The sequence below is a fragment of the Mobula hypostoma genome, chromosome 14 (genome assembly GCF_963921235.1).
Source record: "Mobula hypostoma chromosome 14, sMobHyp1.1, whole genome shotgun sequence".
NCBI lineage: Eukaryota > Metazoa > Chordata > Chondrichthyes > Myliobatiformes > Myliobatidae > Mobula > Mobula hypostoma.
The window spans coordinates 75,785,140-75,806,438 of NC_086110.1; the positions used below are offsets into that span (position 1 = coordinate 75,785,140).

General features: G+C 45.0%; 1 protein-coding gene across 3 annotated transcripts in view; it reads right to left on the reverse strand.

The window, feature by feature from the left end:
- Positions 1-21,299, reverse strand: part of LOC134356359 (granule associated Rac and RHOG effector protein 1-like) — a 249,049-nt gene that overhangs the window by 36,698 nt on the left and 191,052 nt on the right. For all 3 annotated transcript variants that reach the window (XM_063067262.1, XM_063067259.1, XM_063067260.1), the window contains 3 exons: positions 20,766-20,906; positions 8,783-8,878; positions 5,479-5,640 (listed from right to left, as the gene is read on the reverse strand). In XM_063067262.1, the coding sequence (XP_062923332.1) occupies positions 5,479-5,640; positions 8,783-8,878; positions 20,766-20,906 (399 nt within the window). The remainder of the gene's footprint in view (positions 1-5,478; positions 5,641-8,782; positions 8,879-20,765; positions 20,907-21,299) is intronic.

Sequence of the window (21,299 nt, forward strand, 5' to 3'; positions counted from 1 at the left end):
ACCATATTAAGTTTAAATTTAGAATAAATTAGAAGTGATATTTTTGACCCTTCGGTTAAATTTGAAGAAACTTGGAAACCTTTTATGCAACATTTTCATATGATGTAATCTGACCTTTCCGAAACCTTTTTCTGAACTTAAATTATATGATGAGAGGAGCGGAGTTAACGACATTATTGAACGTGTCTGATACAAGCTGTTGGTCTAGCCCTGTTTTGTTTTTTTTTCTCTTTTTCTTTTGGGTTTTTTTTTGTTTATATATATTTTTTTCTTTTTGTTTCTTTTTTAATGTTTAATCTCATTATGAGTTTGGAAGTCTTTTATATCTATGTTACTTAAAATTCATTTTATATATGCTGATGAACATTTTTCCAATCTCTTTGTACCAACTTTGTTATTGAGTTTATAATTTTGAAAAATTAATAAAAAGATCTAAAAAGGAAGCAAGGATCAGATGGGTCTATTGAGGAATATAGGGAAGCAAGAAAGGAGCTTAAGAAGGGGCTGAGAAGAGCAAGAAGGGGGCATGAGAAGGCCTTGGCGAGTAGGGTAAAGGAAAACACCAAGGCATTCTTCAATTATGTGAAGAAAAAAAGGATGACAGGAGTGAAGGTAGGACGGATTAGAGATAAAAGTGGGAAGATGTTCCTGGAGGCCGTGGAAGTGAGAGAGGTCCTCAATGAATACTTCTCTTCGGTATTCACCAATGAGAGGGAACTTGATGATGGTAAGGACAGTATGAGTGAGGTTGATGTTCTGGAGCATGTTGATATTAAGGGAGAGGAGGTGTTGGAGTTGTTAAAATACATTAGGACAGATAAGTCCCCGGGGCCTGACGGAATATTCCCCAGGCTGCTCTATGAGGCGAGAGAAGAGATTGCTGAGCCTCTGGCTAGGATCTTTACGTCCTCGTTGTCCATGGGAATGGTACCGGAGGATTGGAGGGAGGCGAATGTTGTCCCCTTGTTCAAAAAAGGTAGTAGGGATAGTCCGGGTAATTATAGACCAGTGAGCCTTACGTCTGTAGTGGGAAAGCTGTTGGAAAAGATTCTTAGAGATAGGATCTATAGGCATTTAGAGAATCATCGTCTGATCAGGGACAGTCAGCATGGCTTTGTGAAGGGCAGATCATGTCTAACGAGCCTGATAGAGTTCTTTGAGGAGGTGACCAGGCATATAGATGAGGGTAGGGCAGTGGATGTGATCTATATGGATTTTAGTAAGGCATTTGACAAGGTTCCACACAGTAGGCTTATTCAGAAAGTTAGAAGGCATGGGATCCAAGGAAGTTTGGCCAGGTGGATTCAGAATTGGCTTGCCTGCAGAAGGCAGAGGGTGGTGGTGGAGGGAGTACATTCAGATTGGAGGATTGTGAGTAGTGGTGTCCCACAAGGATCTGTTCTGGGACCTCTACTTTTCATGATTTTTATTAACAACCTGAATGCGGGGGTAGAAGGGTGGGTTGGCAAGTTTGCAGACGACACAAAGGTTGGTGGTGTTGAAGATAGTGTACAGGATTGTCAAAGATTGCAGAGAGGTATTGATAGGATGCAAAAGTGGGCTGAGAAGTGGCAGATGGATTTCAATCCGGAGAAGTGTGAGGTAGTACACTATGGAAGGACAAACTCCAAGGCAGAGTACAAAGTAAATGGCAGGATACTTGGTAGTGTGGAGGAGCAGAGGGATCTCGGGGTACGTGTCCACAGATCCCTGAAAGTTGCCTCACAGGTGGATGGGGTAGTTAAGAAAGCTTATGGGGTGTTAGCTTTCATAAGTCGACAGATAGAGTTTAAGAGTCGCGATGTAATGATGCAGCTCTATAGAACTCTGGTTAGGCCACACTTGGAGTACTGTGTCCAGTTCTGGTCGCCTCACTATAGGAAGGATGTGGAAGCATTGGAAAGGGTACAGAGGAGCCTGGTTTGGAAAGTATGCATTATGATCAGAGATTAAGGGCTTTACTTTGTGGAGAGAAGGAGGATGAGAGGAGACATGATAGAGGTGTACAAGATAATAAGAGGATAGCTAGCGCCTCTTCCCCAGGGCACCACTGCTCAATACAAGAGGACATGGCTTTAAGGTAAGGGGTGGGAAGTTCAAGGGGGATATTAGAGGAAGGTTTTTTACTCAGAGAGTGGTTGGTGCGTGGAATGCACTGCCTGAGTCAGTGGTGGAGGCAGATACACTTGTGAAGTTTAAGAGACTACTAGACAGGTATATGGAGGAATTTAAGGTAGGGCTTATATGGGAGGCAGAGTTTGAGGGTCGGCACAACATTGTGGGCCGAAGGGCCTGTACTGTGCTGTACTATTCTAACGAATTCTAACGAAACTCTTTTCGGGCTTCCAGATGGGTACCAACATTTCGATGACAAGCTCTGCCATCTTTGTCAGGGATGATGCCTGGGTATGTCCAGTCTGGTGATATTTATACCCCTGTTGGCACAAAACTACTGTGCTGCACCACTGGCTTTTGGCACCGCCTGGTGAAGGAAGCCATTGAAATAAAACTATAGGAAAAGAATTTTAACAAAGATGAAGGTCTCGCTCTAACTGGAATTTGATTGTAAACAAGGTGGAACAATGGAAACTTGATTGGACGAGGACTAACTAATCGGGGGGACAGACAACAGGGTTATAAATACCATCAGACTAAACATGTCCAGGCATCATCCCTGATGAAGATGGCGGAGTCTGTCAGTGAAACATCAATTGAAATTGATACATGCACCCGGCAGGAAGCCCGAGAAGAGTTTATTCGTCATATATGCCGAGAAAGCACTACATCCTTTGTCCAAAGGACGTTCACAAGAATGATTTCAAGAATGAAAGGGTTAACATATGAAGAGTGTTTGATGGCTCTAGGCCTGTACTCACTGGAGATTCGAAGAATGAAGGGGGGAGTCTCACTGTAACATATCGAATATTCAAAGACCTAGATAGAGTGGAAGTGGAGAGGATGTTTCCTATAGTGGGTAGTCAAGGATTGGAGGGCACAGCCTCAGAATAGAGGGATGTCCATGTACAACAGAGATGAGGAGGATTTCCTTTAGTTGGAGGGAGGTGAATCTGTGGAATTCATTGCCACAGACGGCTGTGGAGGCCAAGACATAGAGTATATTTAAAGCAGAGGTTGATAGGTTCTTGATTACGGGGAGAAGACAGGAGAATGGGGTTGAGAAAGATAATAAATCAGCCATGACTGAATGGCAGAGAAGACTCAGTGGGTTGAATGGGCTAATTCTGCTCCTATGTCTAAAGGTCTTATTATCACACACACTCATGCTTAGCTGCCTCCTGTGTTTTTGTGCTGTATATCCACTCTCACCTTGGATTAAGCAACACAAACACAATTTGGCTCCTTCAGTATGTAGCTTATGTAATACATCAGCCTTCCAGTGCTCTCAGGGGGCATGGTAGCACAGTGGGGTGGTATGGTAACGTAGTGGTCAGCGTCGTGCTTTACAGCGCCAGTGATCAGGGTTCAATTCCCACCACTGTCTGTAAGGAGTTTATACATTCTCCCCTTGATCACAAGGGTTTTCTCCAAGAACTGTGGTCACCAATAATCACAAGCAATCCAAGGATGGCCTCAAATGTCCCCAGGATCTGTCGAGCACCATCAGTAATTCATCCTTGTTCCATTCAATTACACTGTCGCTCCCCAGAATTTTCCTTCACATGCTCTCACAGGGAAATCACTCCATTTTAAACTGATATTTTCCATTTTAATCCCTCTGCGGTTGGTCCAGCTCCAACTAAGCAGGACCCGTTCCACACAAACCCTTTGTTCTCTGAACATTAAAGGTGGATATTCAGTGTCCATGCCAGCTTTCCAAAGGAGCTGATCAGAGGGATCAGATTAGCTTTACTTGTCACATGTACAGTGAAACACACAGTAAAATGTGCTGTTTGCATCAACGACCAAAAACAGTTCGAGGATCAGCACGCAAATGTTGCCAGGCTTCCAGCACCTCCACAGCATGCCCACAACTTACTAACCCTAACCCGTATATCTTCGCAATGTTGGAGGAAATTGGAGCTCCCCGAGGAAACCCATGTGGTCAAGGGGAGAACATACAAAAGTGTTATGCTAACTGCTATGTTACTCTGCCGCCCAGCATTCTCCTGCCTGTAGATTTTCCTTATTCCCTTTATTTATCCAATTCCCTTTTGGAATTACAAACAAGAGAAAATCTGCAGATGCTGGAAATCCAAGCAATGCACCCAGACTTCCGAAGCTCTCAAGGCACCTTAAGCCACAAACAGGTCCCTGAATAGCACATTTATACAAACCCGCTTTTAAAAACTACATAACTGACAGAGTTGGAAACCAGTCAGAACACGTGGAACTAGACAACATACTCTGGTACAGTGGGGGGAGGCCTGAAACATCGACCATACTTTTTTCCATGGATGCTGCCTGGCCTGCTGAGTTCCTCCAGCATTTTCTGTGTGTTCCTCCCTTTTGGAGATACTGAATTTGCTTCCAGTGAATTCCAGAAGACTGAACTTACTCTTTAAAAAAAAAAGTAAATTACTCTTACTACTTTTGGCTCTTTAATCCCCACCCCCACCCCAACTGCCACTGATTTCTCCTTCCTTCCTCCATCACTGGAATTCAGAAGTCATCATCTCAGCATATTTCCCAAGAGAGGTCACTGTCAGGAAGCAAATCTCAGGACTCTGTAATCTCATGGACTTTGGGCTCAGACATTTACAAGACACTACCCAAAATAAGTAAAACTGCCTCATATACATTTGGTTTGGTACACTTGGTCACCATAAAAGGCAGAGGGTGGTAGTTGGTGGAGCGTATTCTGCCTGGAGATCAGTGACTAGTGGCGTTTTGTAGGAATCTGTTCTAGGAACTCTTGTAAACCCTTGTGATTCTTGTAAATGTTCTGGATGAGGAAGGGGAAGGGTGGGTTAGTAAGTTTGCAGATGACATAAAGGTTGGTGGCGTTGATAGAGCAGAAAGTTATTGTAGTGTACATTGTAATGCAATATCCTGCTCAACACCATCACTCTGTAACCACAAATCAAATGCTAAACTCTTCACCACCTCTGGAGATCACAAGTACTGGTATTAACTCAGGATGCACTGCTGCATTGAGACATGTTAGAGTCCTACTGCAGAATAAAGAACATTCCAGATCTTTAACAGAATCGGGTATGGTAACACAGTGGATGGTTCAACACTTCACAGCACTGGCGATCGGGGTTCAATTCCCGCTGCTGCCTGTAAGGAGTTGTGACCACGAGGAATTCTTCCAGGTGCTCCAGTTTCCTCCCACATTCCAAAGACGTACCGGTTATGGTAAGTAAGTGTGGGCACTTGTGGGCTGCCCCCAACACATCCTCAGATTGCATTGGTCATTAATACAAATGGTGTATTTCACTGTGTGTTTGGATGTACATGTGACAAATAAACCTAATCTTTTAGTATAATAAATCTAATCTTTAAGGAATTAGCTACCATCTTCAGCTTCAGATTCTCGGCTCCGGACTCGCCAAAGGAGACCCCCTTGAGGAAGTGGGGTCCGATCTGCACAGGCACAGTGGGGAGTTCACACTGTAATGGCTGGGCAGGATACTGTCTCCTTCCTGCTTGCTTCACCTCAGCCTCGTTGCAGCAGCCCTGGGAAGACACAAGACACAAGGTGACAAGAACTCAAAGCCAACTTCTTTAGCACTAGATATGTTTTAAAGTCTCCCAGACCCCAATCCAAAACCCAAGATTGCTACCCCATTTTAGGCAATTATAACAAATTGGTGTAATCACAAAGAAGGCTCTACATTTTTGAGGAGATTTTGTCTGTCACCAGACACTCTGGCAAATTTCTATGGTAGAGAGTATTCTGAAAAGTTGCATCACCACCTGGTCTAGAGACTCCACGTACAGCATCAAAGAGGCCGCAGAGGACTGCAGGCTCTGCCAGCTCTATCACTGGCTCAACCCTCCTCACCTTCAAGAGATGGTGCCTCAAGGCAGTGGCATCCACCAGTGAGGAACCTCACCATCTGGGGCGTGCCTTCTTTTCGTTACAGCCATCAGGGAGGAGGTACAGCAGCCTAACGACCCACACTCAGTGATTTAGGAACAGATCCTTCCCCTCCACCATCAGATTTATGAACAGTCCATGAACACTAGCTCGTTATTCATTCTTCTTCTCCTCACTATTTATGCTTGATTCTGTGATAGAATTACACAGAACAGTAACTCTAGGAAGTTTATCTTTTGGACCCCTATTTCTCCTACAAAGTTGAGCCATGTTCAAAAAAGGGAGACAAAAAGCATTAAACTATCATCATGTGTCGTGTCATACAATGTGGACGATCATGGTCTGTCCATTGTCTTCTTCTCGGCAGTGTCTTAACAAGATAGGCAACCCTAGATACTATCAATACTCTTCAGAGATTGCCTGGAGTTAGTAGTCACATAACCAGGACTTGCGATATGCACCAGCTGCTCATACGACCATCCACCACCTGCTCCCATACCTTCATGTGACCCTGATCGAGGGGTTAGCAAGTGCTACACCTTGCCAAAGGGTGAGCAGCAGGCTATCAGAGAGAAGGAGTGCCTTACACCTCCTTTGATAGAGACATATCTCTACCCTGTCACCCAGTAAAACTAGAGACCAATTAATAATATTTGTGGCAGGGAAGATACTATATTAGTTGCACACACTAGTGCTGGAGAAACTCAGCAACTCAGGCAGCATCTATGGAGGGGAATAAACAGTCCACATTTTAGACTGAGACCCTCCTTCAGGGCTGGAAGCGGGGAAGAAGCCAGAATAAGAAGGTGGGGGGAAGGGAGGTGTACAAGCTGGCAGGTGATAGTGAGACCAGGTGAGTAGGTGGGGGAAGTGGGTGAAATGAGAAGCTGGAAGTTACAGGAGAAAGAGGTAAAGGGCAAAGGAAGAGCCAGTGGAGGGCTGCCACGGTAGCATAGTGGTTAGCGTGGCACTATTACAGCTCAAGCCATTGGAGTTCAATTTTGATATTATATGTAAGGAGCTACTATGTCCTCTCCATGAGTGTGTGGGTTTCCTCCCACAGTCCAAAGATGTACTGGTTAGTAGGTTAATTGGTCACTGCAAATTATCCTGTGATTAGGCTAGTGTTAGATAGGTTAATTTGCTGGGTAATATGGCTTGTTGGGCTAGAAGGGCCTGTTCTGTGCTGTATCTCCAAATAAGTAAGTAAAAATAAGAAGAAATATAGTACTGTGCAAAAACGTTAGGCACATATATACATATCTTGGTTGCTAAGGCTCTTGCGCAGTACTATATAATAGGAGGGGGCAGTGGACTACAGAAGAAAGGGAAGGAGGAGGGGTTGCTCCAGTATTTTGTGTGCGTTACTCAAATTTCCAGCATCTACAGAATCTCCAGTTTAACATATTAGTTACATTAAGTTTCACTAAATGACTGGCTTCCGTAAATATCGGCCAGACTGTACTTAAAGAAGCAGTAGACAGCCATGAAGTTCAATGTTATCAAATTAACTCAACATGATTTCATTAAAGATAAATCATATTTGACAAATTTGCTTGAGTTCTGTCAGGATGTAACTGCCAGAATCGATAGAAGGGAAGCTGTTGATGTACTTGAATTTTCAGAAGGTGTTTAATTTATGTATTTACAGATACAGCGTGCCATGCTGCCCAGCAACCCACTGATTGAACCCTAGCCTAATCACAGGACAATTTGTAATGACCAATTACGTATTTGGACTGTGGGAGGAAACCACAGCACCTAGAAGAACCCCACGCATTCCATGAGGAGGGCATACAAACTCCTTAAAGACGGCGTTGAAATTGAACTCCAAACTCCAGAACTCCCCGAGCTTTAATAGTGTCATGCTAGCAGCTACGCTCCCACGGCGCCCTCTCTAGGTGCCCTTAAAAAGGTGGTGGTAAGCCTCCTCATGAACCGTTGCAGCCCTAGAGGTATTCCACCAACAATGCTGTTAGGGAGGGAGTTCCAGAAAATACAAAAACGGGAGAACGCATACCGCCAGACTCAAGGACAACTTGTTATATCATAAGACTAAACACAAGAAATTCAGTAGGTGCCGGAAATCCAAAGCAAAACACAAAATGCTGGACGAACTCAGCAGTTCAGACAGCATCTATGGAAATGAACAAACAGATATCTTGGACCAAGACCCTTCTTCAGGACTAACAGTTTAATGTTATTAAGACTAGTGCTTTATAAGACAATTGAACAGACCTCTTGTATGATAAAGATGGACTTTTGGCTCACGATATATCTCATTACGGGCTTGCACCTTATTGTCTGACTGTATTTTCTCTGTAACTGCAACACTTAATTCTGCATCTGTCCTGCTGAAGGGATTCAGCCCAAAACATTAACTGTACTTTTTTCCATACATGCTGCTTGGCCTGCTGAGTTCCTCCAGCATTTTGTGTGTGTTGCTCTGTATCTGTTATTGTTTTTCCTTGTACTGCCTCAATGCACCGTTGTAATGAATTGATCTTTATGGATGGCAGCAACACAAAGTTTTCCACTGTACCTCGGTAGGTCTGACAATACTAAACTATTTCCAATAACATGCTGTTAAGGGTGCAGCTCTCTCTTGTCACCTCTAGAGGTCTGACTGGAGCAAAGTTCCCTGACAGTCAAATTCAAGTTAATTGACTCTTGGGCTCAAATTGCATCAATCTTTTCTTCCCATGCTTGGGACTTGTTCTGCCAACTTCAGCCCATCACCCAAGAAATACCTGTCAGGGGACTGGAATTTGCACTTACCTGTAATGAAGCCTCAATGGCTTTTGGGTTTAGGTGGAATCCAGCCTTCATGGCGTATTCACAGTGACCCAGGCTTTCCAAAGCCACTTTGTAAGCCTGTAAGACAACAAGTGAGCAGGTGAGCAGCTATGGATCAATCAGACAACCAGGAAAACCCCCAAAAATGTAATTTATATGAAAGCACCAAGGGTTTCCTCCCAAAAGGTCAACTGTACTTTTTTCCATAGATGCTGCCTGGCCTGCTGAGTTCCTCCACCATTTTGTGTGTGTTGCATGAAAACACCAATGTCCAGGAACAGAAGCATCTACAGAAAGTAAATGGATGCTGCTCAGTTCATCAGAGGTAACACCCTCCCCACCATTGAGCACATTTACAGGAAGGGCTGCCACAAGAAAGCAGCATCCACCATCAAGGACCCCCTCCATCCAGGCCAGGCTATCTTCTTGCTACCACCATTGAACAGGATGTACAGGAACCTTAGGTCCCACACCACCAGGTTCAGGAAGAGCTATTCCCCTATAACCATCAACCAGTTAGATAACTTCACTCAGCTCAACTCTGAACTGATTCCACAACCTATGGACTCACTTTCATGGACCTACACCCCATGTTCTCAGAATTGTTTTTTTTATTGTTTATTATTACAATTTATCTTCTTTTGCATATTTGTTGCTAGTCATTGGTTATCTGCGGTTTCTCATTAATTCTATTGTATTTCTTTACTTTCCTGTAAATGCCTGGAAGAAAATGAATCTCAGGGTAGTATATGATGACATATATGTTCTTGGATAATAAATTTACTAAAACACCCAGACCCTAAAAGTGAAGAGGCAGAAGTGATGTAGATCCGCGGCCCAACTAGTCAGTGCTGTTTTCAGTGTCCACCCCAGCCCACCTATCACCTCACAGCCCGTCACCTCTCTCATTTGATTCTCTGCTCTCTTGACTACATGCTCAGTTCCCTCTTGGAAGTTATTTATCTCAACCACTTCCTGTGGCAGCAAGTTCCACATTCTACTCATTCTTTGCAAAAAGCTTTGCCAATTTCTCTCTTATGTTAATGGCCTCTGGTTTTGTGTTTTCCCACCAGCAGAGACATTCTTTGTGTATTAACTCCATCCATTCCATCCACAATCTTTATCAGCTCACTTTTTGTTTCTTTTCTAAGAACAGAAACCCCACACTTTCCCAACATTACAACCTCTCAAATCCAAACAAGAGAAAATCTGCAGATGCTGGAAATCCAAGCAACACATACAAAATGCTGGAGGAACTTAGCAGGCTAGGCAGCATCCATGGAAAAGAGTACAGTCGAGGTTTCGGGCCGACACCCTTCAGCAGGATTTCCTGCAGCTTTGGACACCACGGTGTGCAGCAGTAAGCACAATGCTATTACAGCTCAGGGCATCGGAGTTCAGCGCCAGCACCAGCAATTCGGATTTAATTCCTGCCTTTGTGTGTAAGGAGTTTGGCCATTCTCCCCATGACTGCTGGGTTTCCTCCAGTGTTCCAGTTTCTTCCCAAAGACGTACAGGTTAGGGTTAGTAAGTTGTGGACATGCTATGTTGGTGCCAGAAGCATGGTGATACTTGCTAGCTGCTCCCAGCATTTGGGTCAACAGCACAACATAGACCTTGGACGATGTTGATTGTTGACCCAAATGACCCATTCCCATAAGTTGATCCATGGCCTCCTCTACTGCAATGATGAGGCTATTCTCAGGTTGGAACCCACTCCCATTCAACCTCATATTCCATCTGAGTAGCCTCCAACCTGATGGAATGAACATTGTTATCTCCAAATTCCGGAGAATTTTTCCTCCCTCTCCTTCTCTCTTCTTCAATTCCCAAGTCTGGCCACCTCTTACCTCTTCCGATTTTCCTCGCCTTCCAATCACCTGCATCTGGCGCCTCTCCTCCTTCCCTTCCTCCCCTGATCCACTCTCCCCTCATATAAGGTTCTTTCCTCTCCAGCCCTTTGCATTTTCCACCCAGCTTCTTACTTCATCCACCCCTGTCCTTCACCCACCTGGCTTCACCTATCACTTTCTAGCTTGTCCTCCTTCCTCTCCCCCCATCTTCTAATTCTGGCTTCTGACCTCTTCCTTTCTAGTCTAAAACTTCGACTGTTTACTCCTCTCCATAGATGCTGCCTGACCTGCTGAGTTCCTCCAGCATTTTGCGTGTGTTGTGCTGGATTTCCGGCACCGGCAGAATTTCTTATGTTTATAATGCATTTCATTGTATGATTTGATATATATGCATCAAGTAAAGCAAGAGTCCACAGCTACCTTCGTAGTACAACATGCTATGGTCTTGCTCTGTTCAAATAATAACTTGCTTTCTCATTCTTATTCTGAAGGTGGATAATCTCACATCTTACCTCATTACATGCTAACTGTCAAATTTGAACCACTCACTCAATCTACCTACATCCCTCTGCAGAGTCCTTTCGTCTTCCTCACAATTCACTAACCCACCTACCTTTGTACCATCAGCAAGTGGCTACAGCAGCCCTCGTGATCAACACAGATTATGAGCAGTGGAGGCTGCAGCACTCCTCCCTAAAGCTCGAGTTAGTCACCACCAACGTGTTCGTGACCCACTTATCTGTAATCTGTTGGCTAGCAAAACCTAACCCACACTAGTAATATTGGCCCTCGTTCTGTTCCCAGACCACTGTTGTGGCACTTTGTCAAATACTACCTCGTTATGACCTTGCACCTATTGTCCAGCTGCACTGCACTTTCTCTGTGGCTGTTCCACTTAGTGTGTTGTGAGGGTCACCCATTCAGAAACAGAGATGAGGAGGAATTTCTTTAGCCAGAGAGTGGTAAATCTGTGGAATTCATTGCCATAGGTGGCTGTGGAGGCCAAGGCACTGGATATATTTAAGGCAGAGGTTGACAGATTCTTTATGAGTCAGGGCATGAAGGGATACAGGGAGAAGGCAGGAGATAGGAGCCGAGGGGGAAACTGGATCAGCCATGATGAAATGGTGGAGCAGACTCGTTGGGCTAAGCAGCCTAATTCCACTCCTAAATCTTACGGTCTTTATTCTGCACTCTTTCACTGTTTTACTTTGGTCTACCTCAGTGCAATGTGTAATATTAAACTAGATTAGCTTTATCTGTCAAGTGAAACATACAGTGAAATATGTCATTTGCGTCAAAGTCAACACAGTTTGAGGATGTGCTGGGACAGCCTGTATATGTCGCCATGCTTCCGGCATCATTACAGCATGCCAACAACTTACCGACCATTTGGTCTTTGGAGAAATCCAGAGCACCCAGAGAAAACCCCATGCAGTCACACAGAGAATGTACAAACTCTTTACAGACAACAGTAAAAACTGAATCGCAATCTCTGGTGCTGTAAGTCGTTAAGCTGACCTCTGTACCACCCCTGTGATCTGTATGGACTGAATGCAGGGCAAGCTTTTCACTGTATCTCAGTCTGACAATAATAAATCAATTCTAAATCCTATTCTCTACATCACTGCACAAATAAAACTACTCTCTGTAATGCTGGCATCAAAGAATTCAGTGCAGAGATTAAACCATCTGATGCAATGTGGTTGGAAACGTGTGTGAGAGAGGGGGAGTGGAGGGAGAGGGGAGAGGAGGGAAGGGGTGGAGGTGGGTAAAAGGGAGAGGAGTGGGGGACATGGGGAGGGGGAACAGGAGGGGGCACGGGGAGGGGTGAGGGAGAGCGAAGAGGGAGAGGGAGGCAGGATAGGGAGAGGGAGAGAGGGGAACAGGAGAGAGTGGAGGGAGCAAGGAGGGAGGGTGGAGAAGGGAGAGAGGGTGGAAAGAATGGAGGGAAGGGAAGGGGCAAGGGGAGAGGGGAGGGTCGGAGAGAGGGAGGGGCAGGGGAGAGGGGAGGGGAGGGGTAAGGTGGGGGGGATAGGAGAGGAGGGGGAGAGGAGGGATATTAGGGGAGGGGAGGGGAGGGGAGGGGGAGGGGTGAGGGTGGAGCATCTGTGGAAAAAAGTAGTCGACGTTTCGGACTGAAACCCTTTGGCAGACTGGAGAAAAAAGCTGAGTAGATTTGAAAGGTGGGGAAGGGAGAGAGAAACGCCAGGCAATAGGTGAAACTTGGAGGGGGAAGGATGAAGCAAAGAGCCAGGAAGTTGATTGGTGAAAGAGACAGAAGGCCATGGAAGAAAGAAAAGGAGGGGGGAAGAGGAGCACCAGAGGGAGGCGATGGGCGGCCAATGAAATTACATGAGAATGGGATAAGGGGATGGGAAACAGTGAAGGGGGTGGGAGAGGCATTACTGGAAGTTTGAGAAATCAATGTACATGCCATCAGGTTGGACGCTACCCAAACAGAATACTGTTGCTCCTTCAACCTAAGTGTGCCTTTATCCTGGCAGTGGAGAAGGCTATGGATGAACATATTGGAATGGAAATAGGAACTGGGTGGCCACTGGGAGATCCTGCTTGTTCTGGTAGAGGGTGCATAGATGCTCAGCGAAGCGGTCTCCCAATCTATGTTGGGTCACACCGATATACAAGAGGCTACACCAGGAGCACCAAACACAGTAATTAACCCGAACAGACTCACAGATGAAGTGTCGCCTCACCTGGAAGGACTGTTTGGGGCCCTGAATGAATGTTAGTAAGGGAGGAGGTGCAGGGGCAGGTGTAGCACTTGTTCCACATGCAAGGATAAATGCCAGGAGGGAGAATACTGGGGAGGACGAATGGACAAGGGAGTTGAGTAGGGAGTGATCCCTGCAGAAAGCAGAAAGTGGGGGGGGGTGGAGGGAGGGAAAGATGTGTTTGGTGGTGGGATCTATTTGAAGATGGCAGAAGTTTCAGAGAATTATGTGCTGGACACGGAGGCTGGTGAGGTGGTAGGAGAACACAAGAGGAACCCTATCCCTGGTAGCTTGGCGGGAGGATGAGGTAAGAGCAGATATGCGTGAAATGGAAGAGATGCGGTTGAGGGCAGCGTTGACGGTAGAGGAAGGGAAGCTCCTTTCTTTGAAAAAGGACACCTCCTTCATTCTAGAATGAAAAGCCTCATCCTGAGAGGCACACACTATGTTTGTTTTCAGATTTCTGAACAGACAATGAATTTGCATTGTTACATACCTCATGGATATCTTATGACCATGATGTAATGGTTTTTATGTTGGAGGTCACCTGATGTAATTTTCCCACCAATGTGAGGTCACATGATGACCTGTTCTCAACAGGTATATAAAAGGGAGACCCCAGTGACGCAGTTTAGTTTTCCAGCTGGAACACTAGCCAGAGACTCCGCTCCGTTGCGTTTTTTTGAATTAAGGCCTCTGTTGTACCCTTCGTAATTCCTTTAAGGTTTAACCTTTTAGCAATCTCCGATACCTCAGGTTTTCTCACATTTGCTAATTCCTCCGGGTCTGGTGAAGCCATAAAGTCGTCAATATTCATTGCTGCCGAATACCAATCAAACTAAAAAAAAAAAATCAGGTGTGTCCCTTTTCCAAATCAGAATGGAAATTAAACAAGCACTTAAGCTCAAAATTTGGAACAAAATCCCGGACGAGCCCCCACAATTTATGTTACGTAACCGTCAAAAATGAATATCAATTGAGTCAGGTTATATAAAAACATCCAAACATTTATTAAACACTGATAAACAATTAAAAAAAAACAAACAAAAACCTTAACCAGAAATTAGCCGCTATGCGGCCATTCCACAAACCGCCACTCAGTACTCATTCTTCAAGCGATAATTGCGAAAACAGTTCTTAAAGCGGTAAAGTCAAACACAGTTCTTAAAATGGTAAATTCGAAAGTCCAAGTGATTTATACAGTCAATTAGGAGAGACTTCTCTGGAGAAGGATTTCTTCATAGACGCGACTTTCCTGCTGGTTCTGTCCAAAGGATTCACGATGAAGGAAATAAATGGCTTAAAAACAACTGACCTTTCTTCTGGCGAGCAAACTCCTGCATGAACTACCCTTCTCTTTTGGCAGGAGTTATCTTCGATGCAGGTCGCTACTTCTTCAACGAAGACTCAGTAAGGTCGATCCTTTATTAAACTGACGAACAATACCAACTTTTCTTAATCTTTCAGGTCCTGTACTTCGATAAAGTCATCACTCTCTAATACTACTGAAAAGGTACATCAACAAATCTGGCAGAAATGGGTAAACTGCCAGTCCAGCACTATTGTACCTTACAATAGAACATAAAACTCCGTTTTAAAAATGAAACTGCTTCATAAAAAAAATACGCAACGGAGCGGAGTCTCTGGCTAACGTTCTAGCTGGAAAACTAAACTGCATCACTCGGGTCTCCCTCTTATATACCTGTTGAGAACAGGTCATCATGTGACCTCATATTGGCGGAAAAATTACATCAGGTGGCCTCCAACAAAAAAAACATTACATCATGGTCATAAGATATCCATGAGGTATGTAACAGCATATACCCACCTCAATATTTTTGCTCTTTTTTTCAACTACTAATTTAATTTATTTTTTTTTATATATATATATATACAGTGGATTCCAGTTAATTGGGTCATCAGTTAATAAGGGCAACTGCTTATTTGGGACAACTCTAAAAGAGCAAAAACTAATCAAGAATACAACCAGGGATACTATGCTGCTTTCTTGGGTCGGAAGACTGTCAGCCATGTGCACTTGTGTGGTCATTAGACACTACACGGTGCTTAGAGCAGATAGTTTTTAAATAGCATTAGTTGCGAGATTGTGTTTAAACAGCAAGTTTTTTTTATCATAGATAGTTGGCAAGAAATAAGCAATAAGACAATTCAGAACTGTCTTGCTTGCTGCAATTTCAAGCATGCAGACGTGGAGATGACAGAAATGGCTGGGAGTGAAAATGAAATTACTTCACTATTTCACCAAATTAGGAACTATGAAGAATTAAGGTAGCAACAATGTTACAAACAAAATGAAGATTTGGAGAATGCAATCAGCAAAAGCATTTTATCTGCACTAGGCGTCTGCGCAGATATTGATTGTTTACGATCAATAAAAAGAACACAGCAGCATACACTGGATAAATTCCTCCATTGAGAACTATTACGAACCAATACACTGTTCTGTATTTCACTTAAATATGTAATTTTTTATTCTGTTAAAATTAATGTCTTTTTTTATACCTTCTTAACCATCTGCATGAAACGTTGGCTAATTAGCAAAGTTGCTTAATTGGGCCGAAATTTGCTGGTCCCGCTGTGTCCCAATTAGCAGGAAATCCACTGTATTTTTTACTGTAATTTATAGTATTTTTATGTACATTTGAAGTCATTAAAACTCGTCGTTTAACCACTCCACAGATTTCATATTAGCAAACTATAGTTTTGGCAAGACGTTGAGGACATCTACTTTGTGCACGACACAAGTAATTTTTCTAACAATTGTTTACAGACAGATTATTTCACTTTTCACCACAGGAGCCTGTGCAGCTGAAGTCAGGCGCATCATCGAGGCGCAACGAAAGCGTGCTGTGCACAAGGCCCGAGCAGCATCCACTGCCACGACAGCACCCACCCACTTGTGTCCCACATGTGGGCGAGCCTTCAGGGCCCGGATTGGCCTCATCAGTCACCTCCGGACCCACAGCCTCCAATCTCCCATTTGACTTTGAAGCCATGGTCATCTTCGACTACGAAGGACGAACAACAACATTTCACGTTTAATTGACTATATCACAATTCCAGTGGGTCAGAAGTTTACAAACGAAATCAAAAGAAATCAGCCAAGACCTCAAAAAAAAAATTGTGGACCTCCAAAAGTCTGGTTCATCCTTGGGAGCAATTTCCAAATGCCTAAAGGTACCATGTTCACCTGTACAAACAATAGTATGCAAGTATAAACACCATGGGACCACACAGCCGTCATACTGCTCAGGAAGGAGACGCATGCTGTCTCCTAGAGATGAATGTACTTTGGCGCGAAAAGTGCAAATCAATCCCAGAACAACAGCAAAGGACCTGAGAAGATGCTGGAGGAAATAGGTAGACAAGTATCTATATCCACAGTAAAACGAGTCCTATATCAACATTCACAACATGCTGGAGGAACTCAGCAGGTCGGACAGCATCCGTGGAAACGATGAGTAAACGTTTCGGGCCGGAACCCTTCGTCAGGACTGAAGAGGGAAGGGGCAGAGGCCCTATAAAGAAGGTGGGGGGAGGGTGGGAAGGAGAAGGCTGGTAGGTTCCAGGTGAAAAACCAGTAAGGGGAAAGATAAGGGGTGGGGGAGGGGAAGCAGGGAGGGGATAGGCAGGAAAGGTGAAGAAGGAATGGGGAAAGCACAATGGGTAGTAGAAGGAGGCGGAACCATGAGGGAGGTGATAGGCAGCTGGGGGGGGGGGGCAGAGTGAAACAGGGATGGGAGAAGGTGGGGGGAGGGAATTACCGGAAGTTGGAGAATTCAATGTTCATACCAAGAGGCTGGAGATTACCCAGACGGTATATGAGGTGTTGCTCCTCCAACCCCAAAGGTTATGGGGATAAGGCAGGAACTGGATACTGATTGTGGATGATCAGCCATTATCACAATGAATGGCGGTGCTGGCTCGAAGGGCCGAATGGCCTACTCCTGCACCTATTGTCTATTGTCTAACCTGAGTTTAGCCTCATCATGGCTGTAGAGGAGGCAATGTATGGACATATCCGAATGGGAATGTGAAGCAGAGCTGAAGTGGGTGGCAACCGGAAGATCCTGTCTGTTGTGGCAGACAGAGCGGAGGTGCTCGACGAAGCGGTCCCCCAATCTAGATCGACATAACCTGAAAGGCTGCTCAGTAAGGAAGAAGCCACTACTCCAAAACCGCCATAAAAAAGCCAGACTACAGTTTGCCAGTGCACATGGGGATAAAGATCTTACTTTTTAGAGAAATGTCCTCTGGTCTGATGAAACAAAAATTGAAAAGTTTGGCCATAATGACCATCGTTATGTTTGGAGAAAAAAGGGTGAGGCTTGCAAGCCAAAGAACACTATTCCAACCGTGAAGCATGGGGGTGGCAGCATCATGTTGTGGGGGTGCTTTGCTGCAGGAGGGACTGGTGCACTTCACAAAATAGATGGCATCATGAGGAAGGAAAATGATGTGGATATATTGAAGCAGCATCTCAACATCTCCAACCAGAAGCCATGGATGTGCGTGCGCTGCTGAGGACCCGAGACTCCGCCTTCAGAGCATGTGACAAGGCTGCCCTAACAACAGCGAGGGCTAAACTGTCCCGGGCCATCAGAGAGGCAAAGCATGTACACGCCCTGTTAATCCACAGCCATTTCCAGGACAACGGCGACACATGGCGCATGTGGAAGGGCATTCAGGACATCACCAACTACAGGACGTCACCTGCCTGTGCTGGTGATGCCTCCCTCCCAGATGCGTTGAACAACTTCTACACTCGTTTCAAGGCGGATAATGACGTGGCGGCGAGGAAGACCACTCCTCCTCCCAATGACCAGGTGCTGTGTCTTACCATGGCCAATGTGCGGAAAACTCCATGCAGGGTCCACCCACAGAAGGCTGCTGGGCCAGACAATATTCCTGGCAGAGTGCTTAGAGGATGTGCAGACAAGCTGGCAGATGTTCTCACTGACATCTTCAACATCTCCCTGAGCAGCGCCGTCGTTCCCACATGCTTCAAGGCCGCCACCATCGTCCCCGTGCCAAAGAAGTCTTCAGTGTACTACCTCAACAACTACCATCCCGTTGCCGTTGCACTCACATCCATCATCATGAAGTGTTTCAAGAGGCTAGTCATGAGACACATCAAGACCCTGCTGCCCCCCTCACTGGACCCCCTGCAATTCACGTATCATCCCAACTGCTCAACGGACGATGCCATTGCCATTGCCATCACCCTCCACCTGGCCTTAACCCACCTGGACAAAAAAGACACGCATGTTCGAATGCTGTACATAGATATCAGTTCAGCATTCAACACAATCATTCCTCAGAAACTGACTGGAAAGCTGAGCCTACTGGGTCTAAACACCTCCCTCTGCAACTGGATTCTAGACTTCCTGACTGGGAGACCTCAGTCAGTCCGGATCGGGAGCAACATCTCTAACACCATCACACTGAGCACGGGGGCCTCCCAGGGATGTGTGCTCAGTCCACTGCTGTTCACTCTGCTGACCCACGACTGTGCAGCAATACACAGCTCGAACCACATCATCAAGTTCGCCGATGACACGACCGTGGTGGGTCTCATCAGCAAGAACGATGAGTCAGCATACAGAGAGGAGGTGCAGCGGCTAACGGACTGGTGCAGAGCCAACAACCTGTCTCTGAATGTGAACAAGAGATGGTTGTTGACTTCAGGAGAGCACAGGGCAACCACTCTCCGCTGAACATCGATGACTCCTCCGTAGAGATCGTTAAGAGCACCAAATTTCTTGGTGTTCACCTAGCGGAGAATCTCACCTGGTCCCTCAACACTAGCTCCATAGCAAAGAAAGCCCAGCAGGGTCTCTACTTTCTGCGAAGGCTGAAAAAAGTCCATCTCCCACCCCCCCATCCTCACCACATTCTACAGAGGTTGTATCAAGAGTATCCTGAGCGGCTGCATTACTGCCTGGTTCAGAAATTGCACCGTCTCGGATCGCAAGACCCTGCAGCAGATAGTGAGGTCAGCTGAGAAGATCATTGGGGTCTCTCTTCCCACCATTAGACATTTACACCACATGCTGCATCCGTAAAGCAAACAGCATTGTGAAGGACCCCACGCACCCCTCATACAAACTCTTCTCCCTCCTGCCATCTGGCAAAAGGTACCAAAGCATTCGGGCTCTCACGGCCCGAATGTATAACAGTTTCTTCCCCCAAGCCATTCGACTCCTCAATTCCCAGAGTCTAGTCTGACACCAACCTACACACACACACACACACACACACAAAACACACACTCTCAACTGAACACCACTCCCTTTGCAATTTTTGCTTCTTTCTTTCTCAATTCCTGCTAAAACATTGTTTACATTTACATCATTTATTATATTGTAATTTGTCCTTTACTGTGCCTATTGTTTTGTTTATTAATTATTGTACTGTCTTGCACTGTTTTGTGCACTTTATGTAGCCTGAAGTCTAACGTAGTTTTGTGTTGTTTCATGTAGCACCATGGTCCTGGAGGATCCTTGTTTCGTTTTTACTGTGTATTGTACCAGCAGTTATGGTTGAAATGACAATAAAAGCAACTTGGCTTGACTTGAAGACATCAGGAAGTTAAAGCTCGGTCGCAAATGGGTCTTCCAAATGGACAATGACCTCAAGCACACCTCCAAAGTTGTGGCAAAATTGCTTAAGGACAACAAAGTCAAGGTATTGGAGTGGCCTTCACAAAGCCCCGACCTCAATCTGACAGAAAATTTGTGGGCAGAACTGAAAAAGCATGTGCGAGCAAGGAGGCCTACAAACCTGACTCAGTTACACCAGTTCTGTCTGGAAGAATGGAACGAAATTCCAGCAACTTACTGTGAGAAACTTGTGGAAGGCTACCCAAAACATTTGACCCAAGTTAAACAATTTAAAGGCAACGCTACCAAATACTAACAAAGTGTATGTAAACTTCTAACCCACTGGGAATGTGATGAAATAAATAAAAGCTGAAATAAATCACTCTCTCTACTATTATTCTGACATTTCACATTCTTAAAATAATGACCCTAACTGACCTAAGACAGGGAATGTTTTCTAGGATTAAATGTCAGGAATTGTGAAAAACTGAGTTTAAATGTATTTGGCTAAATGTATTTTTCTGACTTCAACTGTATGTATTGCACTGTACTGCTGCCATAAAATATGCAATTTCACAACATATGTCAGTGATATTACACCTGATTTTGATTGTTAACTCTGAAATGCTGGGATGGGAACATAGCTAATGAGAAGAAGGAAAAGGACGACCATATGCCTGCTAGTGTTGGCAGAGGAACATTGACATTATTCCCCTTTACATAGCATGGCAACTTCCTGCACCACTACACTCACCTGCAGGGCACTGTCGATTTTCACATTCAGATCCTTCAGCTGGTGCTCAGGAATCGCCGTGGTCTGGGAACAGAACAATTGCTGAACTTCAAGACCGGCCAGGCTGCCATCACTTCCCCTCTCACGTAAGCGCGAGGTGGCCTTTGAGAGTAAAAACAAACATCAGTTCTACAGGTTCTCTCTGTTGGCACACAGTGCAACATGAGAATAGGAAAAGGCTTATTCCATAGTCAGAGAGGTTGAGAATGACCTGGATCTTGCCTCCATTTACCGACCCTGTTTCTGCAAACCTCAAACCAACAAACACTCTATAGGTGTTGAAAGTTACAAATGACAGCAATGTGGGGGCATGGCCTCCTGATTTCCACTACGTTTTGTGAAGAATTGCATCCAAATACAGACCCTGAGGCGTCGGAGCAGAATTGAGCCACTTGACCCGTGTCTGTTCTGCCATTCCATGATGGCTGATTTATTATCCTTCTCAACCCCATTCTCTGTCTTTTCCCCATAACCTTTGAAACCCCTGCTAACCAA